This window comes from Numenius arquata, chromosome 8, assembly GCF_964106895.1.
Source record: "Numenius arquata chromosome 8, bNumArq3.hap1.1, whole genome shotgun sequence".
NCBI classification, from domain to species: Eukaryota; Metazoa; Chordata; class Aves; order Charadriiformes; family Scolopacidae; genus Numenius; species Numenius arquata.
Window position 1 is genome coordinate 38,855,672 of NC_133583.1, and position 27,438 is coordinate 38,883,109.

Below are 27,438 nucleotides of genomic sequence, written 5' to 3' on the forward strand. Positions count from 1 at the left end.
TGAGCAAATTCACGTATTTTGGTTTCCAGTTCATGCTCATCTCAAATGAAGAGGGAGAAAAGTAGTTGTAAAAAGCATTTCATCCTGATTAAGATTTGGAGCAACTCTAGGCATAATTCAGAGCATCCCAAAGGCTGCTCCAGCTCGTGTTGGTTACACAAGTCCCAGCGTACCAGCTGCACTGACTGTCTGGAAGGGTTTTTCTCAGGTCTGCTCCACATCATCCAGCTGCTGGCACAGTCTGTCTCCTGAATGTGCCTCTGAAATAGGAAGAAGATCAAAAAGCAGATGGCACTGAGCTGGTTTTGCCAGTCTTCTGCCACTGGACCAGTCTTTTTGTGCCAGTAAAAATCCTCTGCTCCATCTTCAAGCCTGCTTTTTGGCTACTTTGTATGGCCAAGGCAGCACAGAGCATCCAAACCAGGGTCTAGGCACTTCCACAGAGACTTCAGTGGACTTGATCCAAACTCTCCCAGGTGCAGCTGAAGGTGCAGAGAAGCCCATGGCAGGCAACATAGGTGGTTTGTAATGAATGAGGCAGAGATGTGCAGTAAATTCATCAGGGATACTGTGGCAAGCCCCAAAAGAGGCAGAGGTCTAATATCCATTGAAGAGTGAAGATAAAAATAAATGTTGAACAGCTGCTCTCCTCACTTTGCACTAGACAAGGACATTTTTAAGGGTAAATATTGTTTAGAATAATCCAACATGCAGTAGCCTTTGGATTATCCACTGCTTCTGTAACATGCTTCAGAATAGCTACCCTGAGTTGTATCAACGACCATCCATAACCCTTTCCCTAAGAAAATCATTAGGAAACCCACTCTATATTTCAAAATCCAAACAAAGTACTTTAACAAACTTCACAGTGGAGCGGGAGCAAGCTGCTGGATGAGTGGTGACAAGGTGTTTCATAACCGAGGATCTGCAAACCCTTGCTGACAGCAAGATCAGCACAGTGGGACCAGTGTTCAAGGAAAGATATTTTAAGTCTGGCAGGAATTTTACGGCTCTTCTACAACCCAAATCATCACAGAATCAGTTAAGGCAACTTTTATTTCTGAAGGGCAGCATCTGGCCTACTTGGCACATTTAAAATTTTTAAATGTGTATTTTTCAAAGCAAAAAGCATAATAAAAGTATGTAACTCAAACTGGCAGAAGACTATACTTTGGATGACATTTTGTAGTTAATAACAATTTAACATAGCATAAACTCCACTTCTGCTGTGCTTCAGCCTGATGCAACCTAGAAAAGCATCACATAGATTAGAATAGAAATGCTAAAAGATCTTTTAAAAGCAGTGGTGCTACTGGGTAGCTGTTATGATGTTGTTAGCGACTGGTTTTAGCATTTGATATTTATTGTAAATGGACAAGATTCTGAAATGGCAAGGGAACGTGAGGGGTAACATTTTGGCCATGGCACTGCAAAATTTATACCATAGTTTCATCTGTTCCCAAACCAAGAAAATAAAAAGGCTGTACAAACTTTAGAAGACTTGTACTAAATTCACTGCAATTAGTAGGCATTTGACTCGTGTCCTCATTCGCATGAAAAGGCCTCCCTGGGGCTGAACCTGACCCTGCCTTGTGCAGGACTGGCTCCTGTTTCATTCGTCCCTTACGTCTCCTCCCAGGCTTGCATTTGGTGTCACTTATACTTTCTTTTCCTTTCACAAACTGCCCAAACATGATCCAGGCATGTCTTGGAGAGCTAAGCTGTGCCTGAGCAATGTGCCTGAGTGCCAGCTGCCTTTGTTTTTCATCAAGTACCATGATCCTGCTCCACCCAGTACGTGGTGGAAAAATCTGGGTAGCCCCCTGATTTGTCCTGGGAAAGGCCAGACCCCAGGATGTGTATGCACACAGCGGGCTGGAGGAAAGCCAGATCAGCTAATTCCTCTTTTGTGTCGATGCATTTAAGCTTCTTCCTAACAATGTTTTGACCTGGGTAGAGAAGAGGAGCCATATGGCATCTTCCGCCCCTGACAACAACTGCTGTTAGTGCAATCAGCGCATTACCTAGGTGATTTGTTTAGATTCAGCTGTGTCACTAACTTGTGGCAAACTCAATTATAATTAAGTTGTGTATTAGGCAGGGTCCTAGTGTAAGCCAGTTTGATTTTTCGCATGCAACCTGCAATTGTATTTTTTGCCATAATGCTGTTTACAGATGAACTGTCTTGACCAACTGCTGTTTAGGGCCGTGGCCTTTACCACCTTCTAGTCCAAGCCCAATGTGAGTTTGTGTAGTGTGGCACCCCCAAGAAATCGGACAACTACAGCACCAGCCATAGAGCCATGCCATTATCAATAAAAAATACAAAAAATGCATCATCATCAGCCTCAGCACCTCATCTTGCTAAAGTCAGTCTTCAGATCCCAACTTTTTTTATTACTTTTTACACTTGTGTTTCAGTTATACTGTAAGCTATTTAAAACAGGGACAATGCCCTCCCTTATTTTTGTACAAGATCCAGCGCAGCACCAAGCTGAACTGAGGGCTTTGAGAGTCAGAATAAACCACCATTTGTTTTAGCCATTTGCTGTCCTAGGAGGTAAATAACGGGTCAGGAAACAGCTCTGGGTTTCAGCAGTGTTTTCTAGGGTGTTTATTGTGTATATTTTCTCAAAAAGCATCTATGAAATAATGACACTTGTTGATGTCTTCTAGAATTCCTGATTTCACCAGACAGTCTCCTGTATTTAATAACAGGATGAAAAAGCTAAACAGGATTTAATAACGGAATGAAAAGTGACAATCCCCCCCCTAAAACCAAGCACCCCCCCAATGCTCTATAGAAAGAACACTGATATCCTATTTACAGTACAGATTTCTGAACTAAATAATAACACTAAGCATAATGTAAATTGGTTCATAAAGCTTAGAAAAGAACAAAGCAGTGCTGAAAGTTATCTAGGGCTATTCGATTTCTCAACTTTATGGTGTTAAATTGTTACTTAACAGAATGCATACAGTTCTTAAAAGCTTACTGCTTAGGAATACCGAATAGCAAAAAAAAAAATTTTAGATACTCTCAGATCACAGATAATCATTGCAGCTGCTTTATGAGCTTTTGCTTTTGAACCATAATCTCAGAACAACAGGGAAAAAGATCGTAATCTAATTACAAATAATGACCAAGTATAGAATTACTGCTTTGATAAAAAAATACTTTTAAAATTGCAATGATAAACAAATCAGCACACTTTTACTATGCAGTAAATAGCTACAGTTCATTATAAAAAGAACAAAAGAGTGTCATTTCTATAGGTATTGAAGATAAGCATGGGACAAAATATGGGGCAGCAGACAATGGAGACTTAATCCCAAATGAACACTATTAATAACATAAAAATTCAACGATTCTGTGAATTCTCTACATCCTCTGCCTGGAAATGGAGACGACCAAAATGAGATGCAAATCAGTGCCTTTATCTAATGAATAATGCAAATGAGCGCTCCTCTTATGGTGCGGCAGTCTGCAGGAATCCTCTCTGCCTCACCTCACATTTCTTGTGGATTTAAGCACCATGTGTCAGAAGAAATTAGAGAATGGAATTGCCAAGAAATGACAAAGCCTTGGAGCCCCAAGTCAGTGCAGACAGCAAGGTACATTAAGATGCACGGTACAGAGAAGGAGAGAGCAGACATTTCATTAAAATGAAAATGTTGCTATTTTTCTTTCACCTAGTTAATGGAGTTGTACGACATTGTAATCTACAATTACTTGTATGGCTACTAGTTGGAAACATCCTCTAAAATGATACCAGGGTGGGATCTCAAAAACTTTAGGCAATCTTTTGTGTTTGTTTGGGGTTTGGTGTTGGGTTTTTTTTGTGTGGTGTTTTTTTTTTTTTTTTAACTCCAGTGCTGTTTTATCTCTCTGGTATCAGTTAAATGCATCAGCATTTTTCTTGCAGCATCACAGAGCGCACTGCATCTTATCCATTAGTCACAAGCCTCGCTGTAACTTTCCCTTAGCATCTAGCATTACCCTCAAAAAATATTCTCAAGCAAACAAATCTGAAGGCATGCAAGCCTTGAAAATTAACTCTTTTATTCCCCCTTCAGTCTTTATTTTGCCTGAATGCATTTGTGATTCAGAATCCAGGACAAATTTCAACTGCTCCATTAAAACCTCTTAGCACACGGACCAGCCACGCTGCCACAGCTGTTGTCGAGCCCCTCCTCTTTGTCATTGAATTGGGTCCTCAAACTGGGGATTTGTGAAACTTAAATGTTTTGCTCTTAAAATATAGAGCAAGTAGACACAATCTAACAAGCCATTTGCTCCTCTTGCAACTTCTTAGTTATCAGATATAGAGCAGTGAAGGAGCAGCCCAACTGTAAAAGGGATCTCCCAAAGATTTGGTGCTGGGGGGCGGGGGATCCCTCCTCATTGGGATGCGCAGGGGATACACAGGGACTACAGGTCTGAGCATGCAATTTGGCCAGGTGGTGGTTCAGGCAAGCACATTTTGGGCGTGGAGGGAAATCACCTCTCACTTGAAAAGGGAAGAGCACCTCAAAGTCCTGAACTGTAAAGCAGAGAACTTACTGCAATCACTAAACTTTGGGATGCCAATCATGTATGACACAACCTCAGAGCTGTGTTCCTGTTGTTCACTGAGCTACACTGTGAACCAGCAGGCAGCAGATCAGTTTTTTGATTCAGTAACCTATCAAACAGATACATTTATGTACTAAGCAAAAGAAGAGATTAGACATGTCTTACTATATGGCCTTTCAGGAAATGTGGGGGGGGAAAAACCCAACCCCTTTATCTCAGAATCTGACAAAGACATTGCTATTTATAGCTGTGCTTTGGTTCATCAGTTGGAGGCACACTGCAGAACGTGCTAAAGCACTAGCGACATCGCTACTAAATTAAGACCTTACAGTTTCTTTTTAATAGTTGAAAGCAAAGACATTTCTCTATTGGGCAGTTTGTTGCAAACTTCAAAACAGAGCAAAAAAAAAAAAATTATATTATTTTGGATGGGTTTTCTCAGTTCAATCCTAGTGAATTAAGGGGGAATTGCCTGGGATGTAGGTCTATAAGGAATTTGGTGTGAACTCCATAAAATGTGACTTGCAATCAATATAGCATTTTTACCCTCTTAAATTAGAGGGACATGGATAGTTTCTCTGCTCCTCTTCCTGTTAGCAGTTATCATGCCAGGAATACACAGAGAGTTTAGGTTTCTTATAGCAAGGGCAATGATAACTATAGAGAAGAAACTACTGATAAGGCAAACGAAGCAGTTGATTTGAAGCAGGGAGACAATTAAAGCACAGCATTTCTGAAAGAGTAATAAAAACGTCACTGCAAATGACTGATTGTTACAAGTCCTTGGCTTCTTCCTAGCACTGCAATAGAATATGGTGTTAAATCAGTTCCAAGAGACTATTAGTGGTATATGTTATTTTCACAAACTCAAGGAATTGAGTATCATTTCATAAATCAACTGCAGGTTAAAATTAGATTTTTTTGCAACTTTAGCTCTGTGACCTTTACACATACAATTAACAAAAAGAAAATTATAAAAAAATATTTGGAACCTGACTCAAACTGAGGAAAGCTAAAAACATTTCCCGAAAAACCCAAACCAAATTGGAAAATAGCCCTTTTCTATGGCTGCAGATCTGCTCAACACCTGATGTTCACTGATTGCAGAATAAGATGTTGAGCCACAGATACTGTAGAAGACTCTCATTTCCCATTAGCTTAAGGCTCTGTAAATTACCTGTAAAGCATGCCCATTTTTTGTGTTATGCGTTTACTTTCTGCATTGCTTTTCTGCATAAAGCATTAAGAATCCTACGTCAGAAAACTATAAATTATTAAAACCATCAATAACTGAACCCAACTACCTGGCATGTGGAGATCTACGAAGTGCAAGGCTGAAGTAGACATATGTATCATCAGATACAGCAGCACTGTGGGCTCAATTATAAATTTCTCTGCTTTATGTATTTATGAGCCAGATAATGTCTTTTAACAAAGTCTGTATTGACAATACTGTTGGAATCTCGTAAGCATTTCTTACATGAAGAAAAGCTGATTTCTCCTGCGAAAAAATTATACAAGAATCTTCCAAGATCCGCACAGAAATATGAGGGACCTCTGTTGTCTTCTGAGATGTAACATTGCCGCACACTTCTCTCCGTATGCATGGATTGCTTAGGGGTTGCAACATCCCCTGGGACACAAGGCAGGGTCTGCCACCAAGACCAGCATTACCTTGTAGACTGCCATTACTAGCTCAAGCAAGGAGGTTTATTGCCCTGTTCTTCAGCAGCAGCCCTTTGCTATAGCTGCACTGCAGATCTTCACACGTATTTCCCAGGAAAACTCTATGGGTGTGATGATCCCTGGTTAAGAGGGATATTTTTGAATTCCAAAGGTCTTTCCAATTTATGATTTATTTCATCATTGTAAAAGTAAACATGTTCTGCTCTTCCTGCAAGGCTCATAATTACAAACAAACCAATTACTAATCCAGAGTAAAGGCAGTGACAGCAAAGGCTTGCTCAGCATCACCCTTACCTCTACTTTCTGAGGCCTTGGACATTGACTAGGATGACAGCCAGAAAAGCCCAACTGTGGCTGGCTTACGGGGCAGGAGTTTAGAGAAGCTCATGTAAGGTGGTGTCATTAAAAAAAAAAAAAAGTGCTAAAACAGGTCATCATAGGTGCCATTCATCTCTTTAATTTGTGAAAAGCATTGTTTTTCTTGGTCAGGTACTGTAAATCTTCTTTTGGGGTATCAGAAGGAACTGGCCTGGCAGGAGGAGGATGCTGAGAGTTGCATTAGCATAATGCAATGATGCAATGCACCTTGAGGATGGGAACTCAACCTTAGTCTCAGGGTTTTTCTTAAATTCAGCGGGACCCTTCTGCTGTCTGATTTTTCTTTCTGATCTTATGCACAATTTTATCATTCCAAACCCAACACTTACCAGTACAAGGCCCTTGACGAGATACAATCACCAGAAAGACATTTACTCCAAATTCTTAGTGAGATTATCATCGATTGGGAGAGTTGAACGCTGCCTGTAAAAAGGCTGTGCCTGCTTTCTCTGCACTCCTGCAATGGATTTACTCTCTTGGAAACTGCATGTAGGAAAAGCAGCACGATGAGGTGGTCTTCAGAAACCAATCCACGTTTCAGCACACGCTTCTCCCACCCTACTGCTGAACTCCTTAACCTTAAGACTTCAAAAAGGATTTTGAAAACCTTTCACCTGTACCTGTCTAAGGTCCACAACTGGATCTGTACCACTTTGAAAGAGACGTGCCCAAAAAAGGTTAGTGGAAGTGTAAGTTAGAACAAAACCATGAGCTCTGGTGGCTTCTCAAGCCGTGGAGCCCTTACGGCATGACAAGACAGGGATCCAGCCAGAAGGAAGGCAGGCTCTTATGTTCTTTGGAGTAACTCCCTGTTTCTTTCTTCAGCCTTCCTATTCTCCACCAGTTTCAAGAGCCTCCATCTTGGTGAGGCTGGAGAGAGGGGCTGGCACAAGTGGCAGATGTACAGGAGCTGCCTTCTCCACAGTGGTTGCACCATCCCATTCAATGCACATACACTAATCTACACCAGCTGAGAACTTGTAGAAACAATTTGTAGAAGGAGGGGGAAAAAAAAATGTGTGTATGGCTTCAAAAAACAAACAACACCCCCTGCAAATTTCAGACATCAGCCATTTGTCTACTGTTTAACATTTAAAAACTGGCATACTCTCTATTACAGCTTCAGCTTAAAATCTCACAAAATGTTATGCAGAACCCCCCATCTTTTCTGATTAAGAAAAAAAGGGAACTGTTGAACTCTTGTTCAGAGACTTGCTTTTAAACCTCTAAAACCTGAAGTTCATAAAAAATGATACTTATCTAATGTTCAGTGATGCAACCGATGATGGTGCAATTATGAAGAACTATGGGAAGATTATTCAATAATAGTCTTCTGTCCTTTTTAATTATTTACATATAAGCCATGAGATGCATAGAGCTAAAATAATATATTTTAATATGCAAACCCTGTTATGTACTCTATATATGTATTCTAGCTGGCACTTCCCAGCTTGAAGGTCTAAACCAGGCTGTTGGTGCATTCTTGCATGCTCCCAAATTGCCAAATCTGCACCCAAGGAAAAAATGTAACCAGTTAACCAAATTCTGTCCTGTCACTAGAGACAATCAGCCTTGCACTAAAGCTCACAGGGGTGAAATAATTCAAGACCAAGCACCAGTATAATCACTAAATCTGGAAAGGCTGGAAATAAATGAACTTTAGTGAAATTACTTCTGATAAGAAAAAGATGAAAAGATAAAGGTATACTGTTAATTTTGCTTTTATTTAAGATGGTTTTAAAGTTTCAGTTGAGAGTTTCAAACTGGTATAGTACAGAGGCTAACAGGTACTGCTAAGGAAGTGGTATTTGGGCACGACCCATTGCTGTGAGTACAAGTCCTCGTGTGTGACTTATACAGGACACATTAATTTTGATGGAAGATCACACTTTAAGTCCTGTTTAGAGAAAGTCAAACACTGACTCTTAGGCATGAAATATACATCATGATTCACCTCTGCCTGCTTTTAGTTATTGAAGGATACCTTTTTTTTGAAAAATCAAAGCCGGTGCTTCAGGTAACAAAAAGCTTGTATATTCTTAACCTTTTATTTTCAAAAGCTTCTCTCACTTCTATTTCAGGAAAAAGGGACTCCAGGTGCAAACTGCTGGCAAAAATTTACCCCAAAATTTTAGTAAGGAAAGCTACAATGCTTGAACCCCTTAAACCCATTACTTAATGTTTCTGGAAGTCTGAGCAAACCTGCAAAGTGAGACACCTTGCTAGGATATTTCTGCAGGCTATCCCTACAGAATTCATACTGCTTGGCAGATCCATATGGTCAAGGAAGCCAAGAGGCATGCCAGAGTCTGGAAGGCTGTGACAAAAATAGATGGGGGAAATAGCACATCTAGAAAGCGTTGGTTTAGCAGTCAGAAAAGTATATTCTGCACTTTTTTCTATAGCTATGCTGCACACTCTTGGTTTTAAAAGATGAAGGCTTTTGTGTAGTTGTTTGTTATTCCCCCTTTTTTCCCCCCCCCCCTTTCCCCCCCGCCCAGTCATTTGTAAGTGTCACTCACAAGCAGCTCTGTTTCTAGTTTTCACTGGAGGAAAGCGCCTTATGAGCAGGTGTAGACGGTAAAAATCAAATTGATGAGTTAAAATGATGGCTCCTGACAGTTTCACAGATAAAAATCTAAAATGCAGCAGGATGCTGGAAAGACACAGTATGTACATGTAAGAAAATGCTCCTCTCATCATAATGGTGTCCTCCTTTAAAGGTTTTACAGCTACGTAACTATAAAAATTCTCTCTGGGCTGAAGCCTGACATAAAATATCTCTGATATAGTACAGTTTCTTGTTTATAATAAATATAATTAAAATTCATTTGCACCCTTTTCTTTCCTCTCCTTTTTTCATTCCTAAATGCCATATAAACAATCTGCCTAAAGAACTAGAAGATAATGAATAAAACCATTTTACAGAAAATACGATACAGCAAACATCAAAGCTACATGAAATCACTTATGCGCGTTGCCAAGCCAGCTCAATGCCAAGGATTTTCACCTCCCTAACTATATTTGTACTTGTAGATCGAGATGGTGTCACTGCAAGTGACCTGTGAAAACATAAACTTCCATACCTAAAATGTGTATTGTTTCTACAGTCGTTGTTTCTACAAGTAAATCGGGTACAGATCTACTTCCTACTTTTCAGCTAGTGAGATTAGCATCCCAGAGTACATAGAGACGTGTGCCTCATCAGTCAATGACCTTAATAGTATCTGGGATTATTTTTGACTTTTCAGATCCAGCTAGTACTTATAGGCCTTGAAAACAAGTCAAGAAATACTTGCTTTAGCAGATCTCTTACCTGGTTTTAGCTACTCTTAAATGGAAATTTCAGCTTTGGCAAAACAGTATCAGTATTATTTAAAAAAAAAAAAATAAAAAGGAAAAAAAAAAGCAGTGGTACTCATACTAAAATTCAGCAGCTCTCACAAATTCAGCCCTTCCTAAACTCTGTGGATAAAAACAAATGACAGGTTTTCATCCTTGCCTTAGTAGATGGGTAATTTCCCTACTTTGTCAACAGGGACTGCTAATGCTTGTCTGGTTTTCTCCCCCTCTGCTCCACAGCACAGAGCAGAAGGGATGAGAGAGCTTGATTATTGTCTCAGTATGTATATTTTTTTAAAATTTTTTTTTTCTTGAATGCTCTGGCAGAATACTGTGAGCTTAAATGTTTGCATGGGGTGACTTGGGCTATAAATAGGACTGGTTGCTTTTGTAAGTAACTTAAATGTCTAAATGTTAAAATCGTTATTTGGGAGTCAAATTATCAACTTCTGCCTTCTTGAAGGACTCCAGGGGAGCCCGCTAACCAGAACGGTTGTCCTGATGTACCAGGGTTTGTAGAACTCTCGGCCGAGTTCACTTGGCTTTGTTTCAACTAAGATGCTTGCAAATGGAAATTTTAATATATGGAAGTGCCTGAGGAACCTGCATTTGGTTTCCAGTGATTCTTAGCTGTTACAAAGTACAAACCCTGCAAGAAAGAAACACAAAACTCTGGGGTTTAGAGATATATAGGTACTAAATGAAGAAGGAAATATATGTTTGTCCACATAATTTGGACAAACCTAAGCAGCGCAAAACTAGTTCAGCTCATTTCTGCCAAGTAAATCCAAAATTCGCACTCTGAGACTTGCCCATCACGGCGGGAGGAAATATACTATCACACTCCTTGTACACTGTCCTCAAAATGAGACAGCAGCCTGGAAAGCCTAATGCTGCACAGCTCACTGGGGACTGTGGGGCATCGCGCCTGTGACCGAAACGTGCGAAAGCAAACCGGCTGCTGCCCGTGAGGGGCTGATCCTGCACCACCGCTCCTCCCGGCTGACTGCCTGGCACCAGCGGGTTCGAAAGCAGAGGACACTCTGCTGAAAGTTGGATCTACCCACCCTGGGGAAAAAAAAATATCTTAGTTCAGGGTTTCTAGCAGAGAAAGAGTGGCGTCACCTGCTGCCACCTCCCTTCAGCCCAAGAGGTGCACTGTCCTACCCTGGGCGAGGAGCACCGCTTGGGATGCTGCTTTACTCACTTGTCTCTCCGTTCCCCAGTAAATCTTGTTAGGAGAGTCTCCCTGCAGCAAGCCGCAGGCTCAAGATCACCTCTGCCTCACCAGAACAGGTTCACATTACAATATGTTGCTAGTAAAGATTTTATTTTTAAAGTAGTATTGTTTTATTGCAGAAGACGGCACTAAAGGTGCTGCTGAGGGGACATTTCTGGTCCAGCTGCACTGACAGCAACCCATTCAGATTTCCCTGTGGATGTCACGGTATCCATTTTATACTGGAAGTTGTTTATTTCTTTATAAAATTTCTGTTGCTGTTTCCACACCCAATCAAGACCAAAAGCCCAAGTTCCTGCAGAGTACTTGGGCAGCTTGCCCCAGATACCCCCTTCAGCCGGTAGGGGAGGCACTTCGGGGGGCCCAGGGTGCCGGGGGCAGGAGGGGGGACACCAACTCAGGTATTTGCAAAAACCTCATCTGCAGAGCCACATTTGCCCCCAGCAATCCCTTGCTTTCTAAGATCAATTATTATTACAATAAATTCATCACTGTGTTACCTACAAATGTCTAATATTTACAGCTAACTTCAGGGAAAAAAAAAAAACAGGAGAGCAAGTACCAATGGTATTTGGCAGTGTTAAAAGCAGCAGTTAAGCAGCCTCTATGAAGTGCATTTATAAAATATACACTTTGTTAAAAGGATGCACTTTTACACATAGTAGCGATATGTGCCTTAAAACTCTGCAACTGAAAATAAGTAGAAGCCCTTGACTTTGTTTAGGAACCCTGTTTTACGCCCAAATACTTTTAAGAACTTAAATACTTGTGGGCATTTTTTTTGCTTTGTTTAAGATTAGAAGACATTCCAGTACCCAAAGGGTAACTGAGGAGAAAAAGAAAAAATGCAACTGAATAGAGTTTCGTTAACGATTTACTGGGAAATCTTGATGTGTGATAATGAATATAATGCAAAACTGTTTTTCTGGCAATCCTCAGTTTTGATTTATGAGAAATGATTAATTTTTAGATTGCTTCCAGTTAGAAGAAAACAGAGATTTTACCAAACCTTGTTTTTTTTCATTCCTGCTATCATTAAGTATATCCATTTTTTTCTCTTTTGTGAAACCAAGAACTCATTTACCAAGAGGTCCGAGGATCAAGGCACCTTTGAAATGTCTGTGGGCAGGCAGCTACCAAAGGCACAGGTAGGCTGCTGCCTCCATGCTGACCAGTGGGAGGGAGTTGGGGGGGGGACGACACGGAAAGAGCAAAGGGCATGTTGTGTGCTTCTCACTTCCCTCTCATCCTGCTCTTCTCTGGTCTGAGGCTGGAATGTAAGAACCAAAGCGGTGCTTTGATGGGACCGGCCGCATCAGTGGGGTGGCAGAGGTGTCCTGCCCTATGCAGGGGAGAGGAGAAGGGGCGGGGAGGTGGGGGGGGCTGTAGCTCACCATATAGGTCTTGCAGTATTAGAAATTAAATGAAATTATACATCCAGTGACTTAAGAGGAAACACCAAAATAAAAACTCTGTTCCCTGGAGGATAAGGTTATTTCCAATAATGAGAAAGCAACACTTGTATTAATTAAATGTGCTCAAAAGAGTTCAAATAGATGAATGCAGGTATTGTAAATAAAGTCTGGAATAACTTTGAGCTGTACATACTTTTACAGTATACAACTATGAAAATCCACATTACAAGACAGTAACTATACTGTCATCTTTAACTCCCTGTTCCCATTCTACCCTCATAAGATCGCACAGATGGAACTAAAATGAAGGATTGTATGTCCTTATTGAGCCCATAAAAGAAAAAAGCTTTTTTCTTATCAGCATCTCTTAATGGTATTGCTCCACACTGTTTTAAAATGTCCTACTCTAGAATGCATGTATGCATGCCAAAATGCTTCCAAAATTTACATTTTTATTTCACATTTTGACTTATACGTTACTCAGAAGAATATCTGTTCATTTAATTATTTCAGTAAACATAATAATGGTATCACTAACTACGCTACAGAGTATTTTCCCTTTTTTAAGGAATATGAGTCTACTTGTAATTAAAGGAATGCTATATTAATGATGCTGAAAGTATCAGAGGGAAAAATTTAACGTCCACCTCATAATATTATGCCAAAATTACATGCACAGAAGAGTTTTTAATAATCTTTGTTTCTTAATTTAGTTTTGATTGGCTATGAAATACAGAGTAGCACTCAAGGGCTCCAATTTCTACTGTCATCAGCATTTCTGCTCTATAAATTGTAGAAATGCACAGGACTCCTGTCTGTAGGCTTCAAGTTTCTGTTTAACCTATGAAGAAAATTAGCTGCAGGCAATGATAATTGCTGATAATTTCATCACTTTTTAGCCACTGGGATGTGGGATAGCGTTATGATAGCTAGGTTTAAACATAAGTAGAAAATTGTATTTTAATGTTGCCATTTCAGCTGCAAACACAGGTTGGTAATGTAAATTTGTCTGCAGTTTGCAAGTTACAGCAATAGCCACTAGGAGTCTCCTGGTTAAGTTCATGATGAATTTACACAGTAATCCTGGCAAAGATTTGAATGTAAACCCCATGCTAAAGGCTGGATTTCAGCATAGGGTCCAGCCCATGCGAGGGGCAGGTGTGATTCTGGGGCGAAGGGACCCGTGAGCAGCATCACGGGGGCTCCTGATGTACCGAGGGCGCAGCCAGCATTTGTTTTAGAAATAAGGAAGTCAGAAGCCACTTACGCACTGTTATTGTAGGCCAAGAGATGGTGATGGTCATGAAAAGTCAGATTTGCTTCTCTTTATAACTGGACAGAGTTTTGTGAAATTGTAACAAGCACTTAAAAAGAGGGAAGTAGAAGATTTCACTGTTAAAGCAGATTTGTTTTGTAAACTGAAATGCTGCAGGTCACAAGAACTAGCATCCCCAGGTACTTAAAAATTTGCTTACAGTATCTTTGCAAAGTGAATTCTGCAGCTCTGAGAATGTAAAGTAGCTTCTCTCTCTGCTGTCTTTTCCTTTCCCTTCCTTCTCCTCCTAGGCCAACTAAGCATAAGTGCATGGTGCCAGACACCCTCTTACCAATGCCAAACACTCAAAGTTTATGAATTACAGACCCGCAGGGAATGGTCACACAGGCTCAAATGCCGTGCCTGACTCTATGACTGGCAAAGGATGGCCAAATTTCCTTGAAGGAATGCCACAGAAAGCAGAGATGGATCGTCTGCCAGAATGCGTGCCTCACTCTAAGCAGCTAGAGGTTGCTTTAAAACATACAGGGAAGCCAGAGGAGATCAGTCAACCCCCTCCGTAGGGGACTGATTATGGTACAGGCAGGAGGAGTACTCCCTGTTGGGGAAGGGTGCTGTCACATCCTCCTTAGAGACACAAGTAACTCCACGGCCAGAAACCGTGAGTGTTCCCTGCTCTAAGCCATTCATTCATTTATGTTTCTTTCATGCATCTCTCTCAAGCAAAATCCTTTCCCAAGACCTAAAAATCCTAAGCAACTTTAAAAATGATGATTTGAAACAAATAGTAATAATTCGGAGGACTATTTATTTTGCTTTTGCTTTTTGAGCTTCTCAGTTTCATTTTCAAACTTTTCTCTGCAACCAGAAGGACTAAGAAAATAAAGATGATGTTTTAAATGAAAGCTGAGAATCTCACATAATCATAGGACTCCAGGGGTTTGAGGTTTCAGGATAATCTCACAAGTTTTCAATACTGAATGTCACCAGAAACTATAATGTTATTCTCAGAATAGATTGCATAAAAGCAATTATGGGATAGTTTTCCTGCTGCATGTTCCCCGTAATACCCACGGACGCTGTCCCGGAGGGACGACCCAATGGTACTTACAAGCATTGAGCTGCCACGTACTGGGTTCAGCTACCAACTACAGGAGCGCTGCATTTTGTAACAGATCTATGTGCGCAAAATCTCGTTACTCGGTCTGTCAACTAAACAAGCTCACCAAGCAAAAATTAATAATGGCCTTGTAAAACACTTAATTCCATGGGGAATACGCAGGAATAAGTAGGAGGCAAATTTTACCATTAACTGCTCATCTCTGTATGCTTGCGTGCGTTGCAATGCACGATTGCGGTGTGTTATTGCAGACTGCCTTAGATTTTTCCATGATTTCCTAGCAGGACCTGGATGAACCTCTCAGTCTGGTTGTTTCAGGGATATAATCTATACTACACTTACAGCTGACACAGACTCAACAGCTAGTACCTTAGTCCATTTGGTCCGTAGTGAACAAAAAATTTCTAAGACTGATTGATGAACTGACATGGAAACAAAACAGGAGGCTGCTTCACCCTCCTCCTCGACCCGCAGAAGCAAGCTCTGCTGTTTGGTACCCTTCCTTATTGTTAGGATATCTGAAAGGACTCCCATCTCCTCCAAGGCAGCGTTAACCTGATTTCAATAACAAAACACTGGTACACAGGTTAGCACGAAAACATCCAATACTCACAACAATAAAACCAAGCATTTGTATATGTCAGCTCAGCGCTTCACCATGCTGAAAAGAAACCTTTCCGTCTCTGTCATTTTGAATTTGGGATTTTTTTAGTGCAAGAACATGCCTAACAGGAATGCGCTCTTTTCCACTGCCTACCTTCTCCAAATATGTCAGTGCTAGCTTTTTAACTCATTTTCTAAAACTAAAAATCAATGCAAACATAAAAAAAATCTCCTCATTGGGAAAAGTCAGAGGCTCAGCCCTACAAATATGTAAAACCTTGTTTTGAAGGAAATGTATAATTTCTACATGTAGCTATAGTACAGATAGACATGAAGCATTTTTAGGGATGAGAATGCTCTGCTGCTGTGCAGTACCACAGGAACATCAAATATTTCTGTCATTTCCCTAGTGTTTTAAGTAAGTCAAGCCATTACCACTGCGTATCTTAGTACAGTGTATATGTACAATATACATCTATAATGAAAGCAAATACAACGGTTTATTGTGTAGGAGTCAGTCAGTCTAAACTCACATCACTAAATACACACCCTCGTATTGTGCATGCTCTCTCTTCCTTTCCCCAGTTCTTCCTCTTTACTTCTCGTGTCAGGATTCTGGTGGCCTTCTGCATCTCGAGGGCTTAAACTTTCATCCCTCATCACAGCATCAAGGACCTTGCTAGGTCAAATGTTTTCAGGGGGAGTTCTGACACCATTTTGAAAACTTAGATTTAATCAAGATGTCTTTTTTCTGTTTATTTGGGGTTTTTTTGTTTGTTTAAAATTGTTATTCTAACTAGAGAGTGGACTGATAACCAAGACATTCAGAAACTTAAAACTTTACTTAACCATTGTAGCAGTTCCTGTCTTATCCGCACTAGAAGGAAAAAACAAGTTTTGCTGGGCAATTTCTTTTGCATTAAAAGAACAACTTTTCTTATTCACTACATGATGAATTACTAAAGGTCACTGATTGAGGGCTAAATCACAGCTATTACTATTCTGAGGGAGAAAATACACTTCAAGATAAACAAAAAAACAGTATTACACAGGGCACGTTGCTTTTACTTCTTTTTAAACAGTGGCTGCTTGAAGCTGCTCAGAGGTTTCGAGTGTCAGAGCCATGTCAGCAGAGATGGATTAGTGGGCAGAGAGCAAGTGGTGCAGTCAAAGGTTTACAGTGAATGTAATTTATTCACGTAGCTCAGCAATTTATCACGTGGCTATTACCATAATGTACGTGGGAAGCAGCTCCATGTGTGCACATAATGCCCTAAATGTATGTGTGGTTGGACCTGAACTCCTTACAGAACAGTAGTGGTTGAAAATGATACCATAAGGCATTTAAAAGCAAATTTCCTTCCTGTGGGGATGCTGTCACACAGCAATGATGATTCGTACACAGGCAAATAAATATCTTGGAGGCTTTTCTCAGTTATGATAATCTCACTCATTGGCTTTTCAAATCTAATTTTATGTAGGTAATGTGATGTATGTTTCCAGTGCTTTATTAATAGATGTAAGTACATATGTTTTGCATCTCAAACTCACATTTTCTAGTCAAGGAATACTGTATTTTCCACTCAATATTTAACAGAAATACTCAGTAGCAAAGAAAATGAATTCTCTGTTTGTGAGGAGTTGAAGATTTCTTTTAACTCGAATGACCTCTTAGAGCACGATCTATCAAACACTTGGGAGCAGCACAGCTGTAAAATGTTGATACATATAGTGTCTACCTGGTTTCTCATACCTGTACAATTATTTACCAAGCCCAACATTTCCAAAGCTAGTCTGTAATTTCAAAAGCATCTAAATTAAGGAGCTTAACTTTGGTCTCTTTTAGTTGGCTTGAATGCCTACAGTTTCAGTTAAATAAGAAAAGCTGTCAGTAGTTGGTAGAGCTGGCCCCCACCTGAAAGCGTTTCTTGCGGCACTGTCCATACATGTAGGTATGGACCTGCTGGTAGGCACCTGCTGGCAGCAAGGCTCCAGCAACGCTGCCTGCGGCTGCATGGTCTTGTCAGATAAACTCCACCACCACAGCTCCCACCACTACTTTTTAAGCTTCTGCAGTCTGAGTTTCTAACAAGGGTCTCATGTTCGGAAATGATGCTGAATTATAACATGCTATGATGCTTTCAGGTGATCATATTGGAACCAGTTCACTCAAGTCTTTCATGATCCAGGCAAATGCACCCCAGTTACAGGTTAGTGCACCAGGAGTTTTACACTGCTTTCTTTTAGGTCCTTAAAAGCTGACCCAGAGAGATACTAAATTCAGACAAAGTCAAGTTAGGTCCCCATAAGGAGAACATCTAATTTCTGAGCTTAATGTACTGCTCTACTTGTTCAGCAGAACCTTTCACATTCAGAATACAATGCAGATTTTCTTGATAATTACATGTGTGCTCTAGGGCTTCCATTTTGAAGCCATCTATCACAAATACATACCCACTAATTATGCAAAATTAAAAGCTTGCCTTACCATTGCACAGAAAGTCTCAGGAGGGTCTCCACATGTTATGTCTGGAGGATCCAGAGTCACTTTTACATATTTGATCATGTCTCTGGCTTCTGGCTGGCAGGCCATGTAATCCCATACTTTTCCTTCTTCTGTGTAAATCTGAGTCTTACACACGTCATAGTGTCCCCACACGGAAGGGTAGTGCTGCATCACGGAGGATACGGTAACCCAGAGGGCGTGAAGTGACAGGAATCTTGACAAATACATTTCTAAATCCTTTTATGTCACCTTTGTAAGGATGCTCAGTACTGGTGTACGTGCAGTCTATAGGTTATACATATACATACATGTATATATTTTATAAAATAGGTTCCAACTCAAACGTGAAGCATTAGGATAGGGTGTTTGTTTCACTAAGTTGAAGACTTTGGTAGAAGCCACGCAGACCCCAATGACAGCCTTTCGCAGCAACGCAGCGCTTGTCCTTTGTCTTATAACTTATCTGTCAGGGCTTCTTGTAAAAGATGTCCAATAGCAGATAATAATTTGTGAAGTTGCAGGTCTTCAGCTACACTGTTGATAACCCTGAGTGATCCTCTGTCTTCGGGGCTCACAGAGGATGCCCAGACTCACTGATAAATCAGTATCCGAAGCAAAAGGATGAGTGTCTACAGGCTGGTGTCTGTTTCCCATCAATCATTCTTTTCTTCTGGCACCAGAACCCTTTTAGAAACAATAAGAGTTAGAGTTATTGTCCAAGAATCAATGCATTACAAAATATATGATATGTTGACATTTTGGAGGTTTGATGCAATATAAAGCAAACTGGTATAATATGGATAACCTTTACCGTGGGTGCTGTGCTAGAATGAGCAAACTACCAAAATCATTCACAGTGAAAAGTATTTTGACATGAAGGATTTAACTCTTCTCTAACAAAGACAGATTTATAACATTCCAGGTGAGTTACAGGTTTCTGCTTCCAAACCTGTATTTCTACCCTAGAAAAAATCAGAGAGCAAACTACCAAACTCAACCGTTGTCCAGATCGTGCTGGCAGGGAGGCAGAGGAGCAGGCAGCCCAGCACCGCGGGGCAGCCACAGGCAGAATCTTTTATTTAAGTGAAACAGAGGTGGCTATCAGGGCTACCAGGTACTGATAGTCTCTTGGCAAGAGGAACTCAGTGAGCTCCAAAAGTCTTACACACTTCTTAATTATTTTTATTTTTTTATTTTTTTTGAACAGTAACAAAGATATTGCAAGCACACTTTTGTTTTCTTGAAATTTCTCATTAGCATTGAAAAGCTTTGCTCCTTTTTTTTCCTTTGAACTGTAATTTACTGATCACACTGATGATAAACTACTAATAAAGATAATGGTTCATTTGTAGCTTACTATAAGGATGCTTTCCCCCTCTGTGATGGCAGTCTTATTTTCCTAGATCTGGGTTTGGGGGCACCTGTGTATTCAATGTCTATTTCATAGCAGATATATCCACTTTCCTCTCTTCAGAAAGCAACTAGAAATTCCCTCTCTCTTTGTCACCTCAATCACATTATTACAGGTATAAAATCCTAAGATGTTATTATAACAACTTAAAACATACATTTGCTATAAAAACACAGGTAAAAATACAAATTATGTACGAGGGAAACTACAAAGACAGAGTGAGCACCCTAAACGCAGACAAGGGAAACCAGGGCTAGAAACTCCAACTCATTTCTCTCAGCCTGTGCCTGGCACCAGCCCGTGCCAGCTGAGGACAGGGAGCCTGGGCGCTCTGCAGGAGAAGGATTTCAGCCAGCTGCCGCAGCACCTCTGCACTCTTTTTGTCTGGATGCTAAAATCTAAGCAAACCCGTCAGACAGATGTTAAGAAACGACCGTAACCCACCATGTTCTGCTGCCTGCTTTGCTTGTTCCCAGTTTTAAATTATGCCCAGTGTCATGAACCCTCCTATACCCCAAAACCACAGCAAGTGGTATGTGACCTGGTGAGCTCCTCAGCATGTCACTTTGGTAATACGTGTTTTCAAAACTTATCTTCAAAGCTATTCGCAAATGGCCTCCCTATATTTAAATAATGCTTCATCTTAAACTGAGCTAAAATACAGACACTATGAAATGCCAACAGATGGTTGAATTGTGTTTCCATAGCAAAGTAATTTACAATAATTGCTGTATGGACGTAAATGCAATTTTCCATTATATTCATTTTATCAAGTGTTACCATACAACTCTCGTATATTTTATCAGAATATGCAGAGAATATTTGAATTTTCATGCAATAACAATTCTCAATCAGTTCAAATATATTTACACTTCAAATCTGAATTTGACACAAAAGCAAAAATATCTAAGACCAAATCAAAATTAAATCTTTCTAAGCAGCATACTGTGTAGTACCACTGTTTTTGTAGCAACCTTACATTCTTTTTTGTTTTCAGTGGGAATGTTTACTTACTATCTTGGAATTCATTAAATCAGAGAACACTTTCCATGTCATTCTAAAGACATCTCATACTCTTTCCCTCTAGTCCTTTTCAATGTATTTTACTACTTTGCAGGGGAAAAAAAACAGCTTAGAACAGTAATTATGAAAAAGGGAAACAGCTACTCTTCTAAAAAAGGAGCCAAATTAATTTTAAATTTGTGACAAATCAAAACATACTCTGTATTGGAGAAGGCTTGCTCATAGCTGGAATAAACAGTAGGTGAATATCATGTTTCTGTGTAGAAATAAGAAGTTACTGACTTTAATTACCCTTGGATTACAAGCCTGCCAATTCAGTCAAAAATAGATTTGTTTAATATTTTCCTTGCTAGCTCTTCAGTTACCCGTAACCTTTTATAACTGCTGAGACTCAGATCAACTAATAAACAGGACTGGATAGGTCTAAAATAATGTGAAGCCAGCCACTACCTTAACACACTGTGCTAAAATACTTCCCATATAACGAATTCTCATTAAAGTAAGCCAGAGTCATAATGATGGTCGTTACACAGAATTATAGACTATAACATCGATCGAATTTAGTGCACTGACAAGGAAAAAGTGCAGAGGAGTGCAAGACATCTGAGCATTAGGCAGCTGTAGCAATGTACGACAGACATTCCTGACAAGAAGCAGCCAATTATAGCTTAAATTCTGGCATATAACCAGTTCTGATTAATAGTTTTCCATTACATTACAGACATATTATTAATGTATTAAAAATGTCAAGCTTTGGCAAGAACTAATACAGCATGGCTCAGTTAGTCTGCAATATCTTCTTTTAATGAGCTTCCATTGATACAGAGAAAGATATTGACCAAAGCACATTAAGGATCATGTGCTGAGCGCTGCTGGGGTTTTTCTGATGGAGCTCATATGATTTGTCTTGCTTATATTTATTTCTGCAGAGTCACTCATGATATGCATTCTATATTTCAGTGCTCTATTGCTAAGGACATACCTATTTGAATTATTCCATAAAAAAAAAACATTTAGAATAACATTTCTGAAGTTTACAGCTGTGCCAGCTGTGTAGCACTAAGCCTCTAGCTGTGGGCAACACAAAGCAATGGGTTTTTGTCCCCAGCAATGCCTGTTCATTTGACCTTACAGAAAAGCAATCAAACAAATCAGGAATAACTAGTGTCTGGTGCTGTGATCCCCTGCACCCCGTGGTGCTCTGCTAGTCACACACCCTGGGTGTCGGGGGCGACGAAGAGGGAGCGACATCCTTCCTGAGTAAGTGCAACGGAAAGGGAAACTGCTGGAAGGACATTAGCTAATGCATGCAAAGCCTTTGGAGGACGCCGCTCCTGGAGATCTCCTTTGTGGGGTAACGGCGGTACAAACTGCGGGACGTTTCAGGCCTTGAACGTTCCCATGTGCCACAGCCTCTGCAATATGGAAAACACCGGGAGGCACCCGAGGGGCAGCTGTGCTGAAGGCCACTTCTGCTGCCTCTGCTTTCCCCCAGAGCCACACTCCGCCTGCAAAGTTCAGGCCACAGTGAGCGTGTTACAGCTGTTTGAGAAGAACGGCACGCAGCTGACCCCCAGGCTAAAATCGGCTGTGAAGGTGGCTCTGAGCACACACAACCCTTTCCAGGTGGGTAAGTCACACCTCATGCAGCATCTTAATTCTGCAGCTTGAGCAGACACCCCCTTCACAAATGAGCTAAAATGCATCTTGGCAGAATTGGTTGGTGCCGGGAAAGAACTTCAGATCTCCTCAGGGGTTGTTAGCAAACACTCCTCCTCTGCCTCCTTCCATCACTGTGAAAATCCACCCCTTTCCCCAAATAAATTCACCCCCCCCCGCCCAAACCACGTCGGCTGGATGCCCTGCACCAGCTCCCTGCTGGGAAGCCGCTGTGCAAACCTCACGGGTGGGCTCCTGGCCTCCCTCTTTGGCAAACAGCAGGTATGCGAAGGAGGTAATAAAATAACGTGCGATCGCCTCTCACACAGACTGTGCATTTGATAAAGTGTACACTGCCACCGAGCACGAGTAAGAATGAGAGCCAAACCCGGTTATTATAATGCTCAGCAGCCAGAGGAGAACTGGCTAAAATCATGAAGCGAGGAGTGCTGTCTGCCACCTCCCAGCACTGGCACCCGCAGAACAGTTTTTTCCAAAGGAAACATGTTTTAAGTTTGTATCCCTAACAGCTTCAGCAGATGGATGTATCTAATCAAGCCCAGGTACAAAGACCCTTTGTGTCCACTCCAGTTATTAATTATTTAAGGACAGTTTAGAACATATGAAATGATGCGTATCACAAAACAGAACTGATTCTCATACCTGCAACTTAGATTTAATAAAGCCCAAGTGTTTTATACCTTGCTTCACTTAGACAACTTAAGAACTTGGTACTTACACTTTCCAGTTTCTCACAATATAAAGCTCCAATATTTATCAACCTACTCAACCTCTTTTATAAATGCAAAATTATTAATCTATGCAAACAAGAAGGGACCCTGTATTGAACAATTTAATGCACACTTTCCATCATACTTGCATCAAGTACAGTATATTCCAAAGAATTGCTGTGGTGCCTTCAGACTCAAATGCCAGACAAAGTTTAGGTTCTATTTCTACCCAGCTTATTTAACTATTTAGCAGAAAAAGATTTCTTTGCCTCAGGAGGAATTTAAAATGTCAATACCTATTGGCTGAAGAAAATAAAATACAGCATTCTGCTACCAATAAACTGAAATTCAGCTCTACACTTAAAATATTTCTGGTTTTCCCACATCATTCTTTGCTGAGTGACACCTCACACTACTGCTGCCATTACTTGCCGCGTATCATCAGCTGTCAGCATATGGAGAAAAAGCACTTCAGCTATTTAAATTTTAGAGGCTGCGTACGTAGCTGCTTTAAGTTTTTCCTCTAGAATCTTTGTAATTGTGGCTTATTGCCTTAAATATCTCTGTACCTAGCATCAATCTGTTCTGCAAGTTTCTCCTCTCAGAATTTAAGTCAGCATTTGGGGCGGTTGCAGGTTTTTTTTGTCCTTATTTTTCACCCTCAATAAGGTGATAATGCCTCAATAAGGCATGCTCCTCAGGCAGTGTATCCGGGGTACTAAGCTTTCAAGTCATGGTGCGAGCTTATGAGTTTCTAACTGTAAGTTCTTAGCCTCAAAAACGGAATGAAAATGAAAGCCTAACGAATCCTGAATTTGTTCCGTGCTATTGCCAGGTTTTACATACGTAGCTAGAAAGTTGGTGCCACTTCTTATCCCTGTCACAGGGTTGAGGGTTGATGGCAAAGTCCAGGACTCCGTGAGAACATTGCTGCTAGCTGCTGGAAACTCCAGTAAAAATCCTTTAAAACTCCAAAAATATGCCAGAAATCAGCCTTTATTTTTTTTCCAAATAAAATCAAACCAAACCAAAGCAACCCACACACGCACCAAAAAACAAGCCGGGGAAAGTTCTACTGTGTTTTTCTTCCCTTCAACTGGCTGCCCAGACCACAGCGTCTCATCCTCAACCGCATTGTCCTTAGGCAAGACAGTGATTTATTCCCTCTTTAAAAGCATCTCCACCGTTTGTTTCACTCACTCTCTCTGCCAACATCTCCGCAGAAGTACGGCTGGCTCCTAGCACATCAGATCCGGAATATCGAAAAGTTGATTGCAGAACAATAAAAGTATATTCAGCAGAGGCCAAAAATGCACATGCACCAACTTTGTGAGTACAAAAGCATCTGTTTTATCGGGCTTAGCCGATCTGCGCTGCTCACCGCCATGTGGGGTTTCTTTAGGGGTGCAGAGTGTGTGTGTGTGGGAACGGTTAGAAAAGCCGCCTGCAATTTCCGATGCGAGGGAGGGAACTGTTTCCAGGTTGAGTACCAGCGACCTGGCCGCTGCTCCTCGGCCAGCGGGGCCGTTCCCTCCGCCCCCGCCCTCTGTCAAACGGGGCTTTTGATCTTCCTCCCCCCCAACTCCTTCCCCCGCGCGGGAAAATCCGCGCTGAGGGGCGGGAGGGTCGGGCGCGGGCCCCTCCCTCGGGGCTCCCCCTCCGGGCTTCTCCCTCCGCCTGCGCGCCGCTGTCGCGCCCCTTCAAAGCCCGGCGCGGCGCCCGGCGGGCCCGGCCCGAGTTCCGCGGAGGAGGCAGCGCCGCGCAGGTACCGCCCCGCCCCGGCCGCGCTCCGCTCCGCACGGGCGATAGGGGGCGCGCGGTCCGCGCAGATCCGCCCTCGGTCCGCGGCCCGAGCCTCCGCGGGGTGTTGCGGGGTACGGCGGGGCGACACCGCGCACATACCGGCACAGCACAGACCCCGCGCCGCGTATCCCCCCCGTCCCGTCCCATCCCGCCCCGGTGTGCGCGGGGTTGCGGACGGGCGGTACTCACCGCTCGGGCTCGCCTTCGCCTACCGCGGGGCGGCGTGGAGCCGCCGCGGTGCCGGGACGCGCTGGGGCTCCCTCGGCGGCGGCATGAGGGGCCGCGGGGCAGGCGGGGGGTGCTTCCCCCCGGGAAAGTTGCCGGCGGGCCGCGAGGGCTCGGCGGGGGCCGCCACCGGCCCTAGGCACTTGTCGGCGTCGAAGTTTGGCGGTGCGCGGGCGGCGGGCGGCGCGCGGCGGCGGCTGGGCGGGCGCGCGGCTGGGCGGGCGGGCTGCCGCTCTCCTCCGGCGCTCGGCGGGGCGGCGGGCGGTGCGCGGGCGCGCAGATCATCGCCGCGGAGGCGGGTGCTGCCCGCCGGGGCTCCCCGCCCGCCACCGCCGCTCAGGGCGGGGGCGTCCCCGTGCGGAGCGCCGGCGGCATGAGGCGCGGGGTGAGCGGCGGGCGGAGCGCGGCCGGGGCCGCGGGCGCGGAGGTCTCCGAGCGGCGCGGGCAAACTTCGGGCGGCGGCGACGTCTCCTCACTTCGGAGCGACCTCCCCGCGACTGCCGGCGAGCGGGGCGGCGGCAGCTACCCCACCTCCGGGCCCGCGCCACGCGCGGCCCTAGCGCCGCCGCCGCGCCCGCCCCCCCGCCGCCGCCGCCGCCGCGCTCCCCGCCCCGTCGCCCCGCCGAGCGGACCGGGGTGGGGGGAAGGGGGCACTGCCGGCACCGCCTGCCCCACGGGAGGGGACCCGCCGCCCTCCCGCCCGCAGCCCCGGCGGGGGCGGGAGCCGCCCAGTCCGGCAGCGGCGGGTCTGGCCGGGCTGCGGCTGCCCCCTTCTCGCTGGAGCTGCTTTATTTTTCCTTTTTTTATTTCGGCTTCAGCCTGGTAACGTGCACACGGAGGTTGCCGTAAGTGCTTCTGCCGTCCGAGCCCGGGCCCCGGGCGGGCTGACCCGGCGCCCCGCCGCTGCGGCGCTCGGGCCGCGGGGACGGGGCAGCGTCCTGCCCGCCTCGCCGGAGGGTCCCTCCGCAGGGCCGGACGTGCCTGGAAAGCACTGGTCCTTCCTCTGCCCACAGCACCAAAGTGCCGCCGAAACAGAGAGAAAGCGTTAATTGTTCTCTTGTAGTCCTGCTGTGACCGCCCTCCTCATACCAGTCCTTCTGGGCTCCAGAAAGATACAACTCTGGCCCCACATTCTGCCCTGCCTGCCCAGTTCCCTCCTGCACCCGCTCCACCTCTGTCGTTTTAATGACAGGCGTACACAGATCTCCCCTTCAGAATTCTGCAGGCTATAAAACAGTATCTAAAACTAATAATGATTACTGAGTCCCGTGTAGGAATTGTGCTTACTCCTGGCAAGTACCTGATCAGTGAATTTGACCAACTCTAGGTGCCAGCTCTGGGCGGTCAGACACTGGCTGTATTGTGAATGCTCAGGAGCTGTGTTTATTGTTTGTTTGTGTGTTTTGCATGTTAAGAGGTGTTAAATGTGTTTATGTAGGCAACAGTGCTGTTGTATTCTGTTGACATTGTTTGGCATTTTGTGATGCCAGGACGTAACCAGATGAAATGACGCAATCAATTTCTGGTAGAGTAAGAGACTTGTTCTGCATTTGGGCTGTGGAATTTGGTAGGCTGTGTAAATAACTGGCAGGAGCCATTAAGAAGGACATCTTACTACTTTCCCGTATGGTCAGCTAAACTAGCATAGTGAAAAAGACGCCTTCTAGTTCCTCCCAGCTTTTGTTTCTCTGTGTGGGTAGTGGTGTTGCTTCGCTCTTCCCATTCCTTCTCTGGCATCTCTGAGGCTGTGTAAGTGCAGGTACCATATACATGGAAAGCCATTTGTGTGGGAAAGCCAGGAATGATCAAAGGGGTGGAAAAATTCGGTTTCAGGGTTTTTCAAACCCCAACGCAGTTCTTGCTCTGTTTTCAGTCTCCTGATGCAGGGAGATTTTCCCTAAGCTGGTACAAAAGGATAGAAGATGAAAATGAGTAATTTTCTCTTTCCGCTTGAACTGGAAGCCTGTCTGACATTGAGGCTCCATAAGGCCTTTTGTAAAGGAGAGTAATAGTTGGTAGAGAGCTGAGCTGAGTGTGTTGTACACATCTGCTCTGCATCTTGTGCTGCTCAGGTGCCCTAAACCTCACCTATGGAGCTCTGCTGGAAGTTTTCCATCCTCCGCGTAGAGTCTTTGGCTTATCTGCTGAGACCATCACTTGGCTGGTGGGACTGGCTGGCCACAAAGATTAAAGGCAGGAACAAGTCATTCGATATGTCAAACCTCATTAAATTCTTCTGCTAATGATATTAGCCTTCTCTGTATCAAAGCTGGAGCAGCTGGTTCAAGTGCAGTGCCACCAAGTCTGAGATTAGATGTGCTGTACTGGTAAAAATGATGGCCAAAAATCAAATCCAGTCTGAGAATGTGGCCAAACTTCACAGCCAAATTTTAAGCTTATCAGAAAAAAGGGATCTGATTTAAATTCTTTGTCAAAGGCTGTTG

The 27,438-nt window shown here is 43.1% G+C and overlaps 1 protein-coding gene across 1 annotated transcript in view; it reads right to left on the minus strand.

Annotated features, from left to right (window-relative positions):
- NTNG1 (netrin G1) overlaps positions 1-18,370 on the minus strand; it is a 151,108-nt gene extending 132,738 nt beyond the window's left edge. Inside the window, exon 1 of the mRNA XM_074152124.1 lies at positions 18,125-18,370. Within this exon, the coding sequence (XP_074008225.1) occupies positions 18,125-18,370 (246 nt within the window). The remainder of the gene's footprint in view (positions 1-18,124) is intronic.
- Between the last annotated feature and the right edge of the window lie 9,068 nt (positions 18,371-27,438).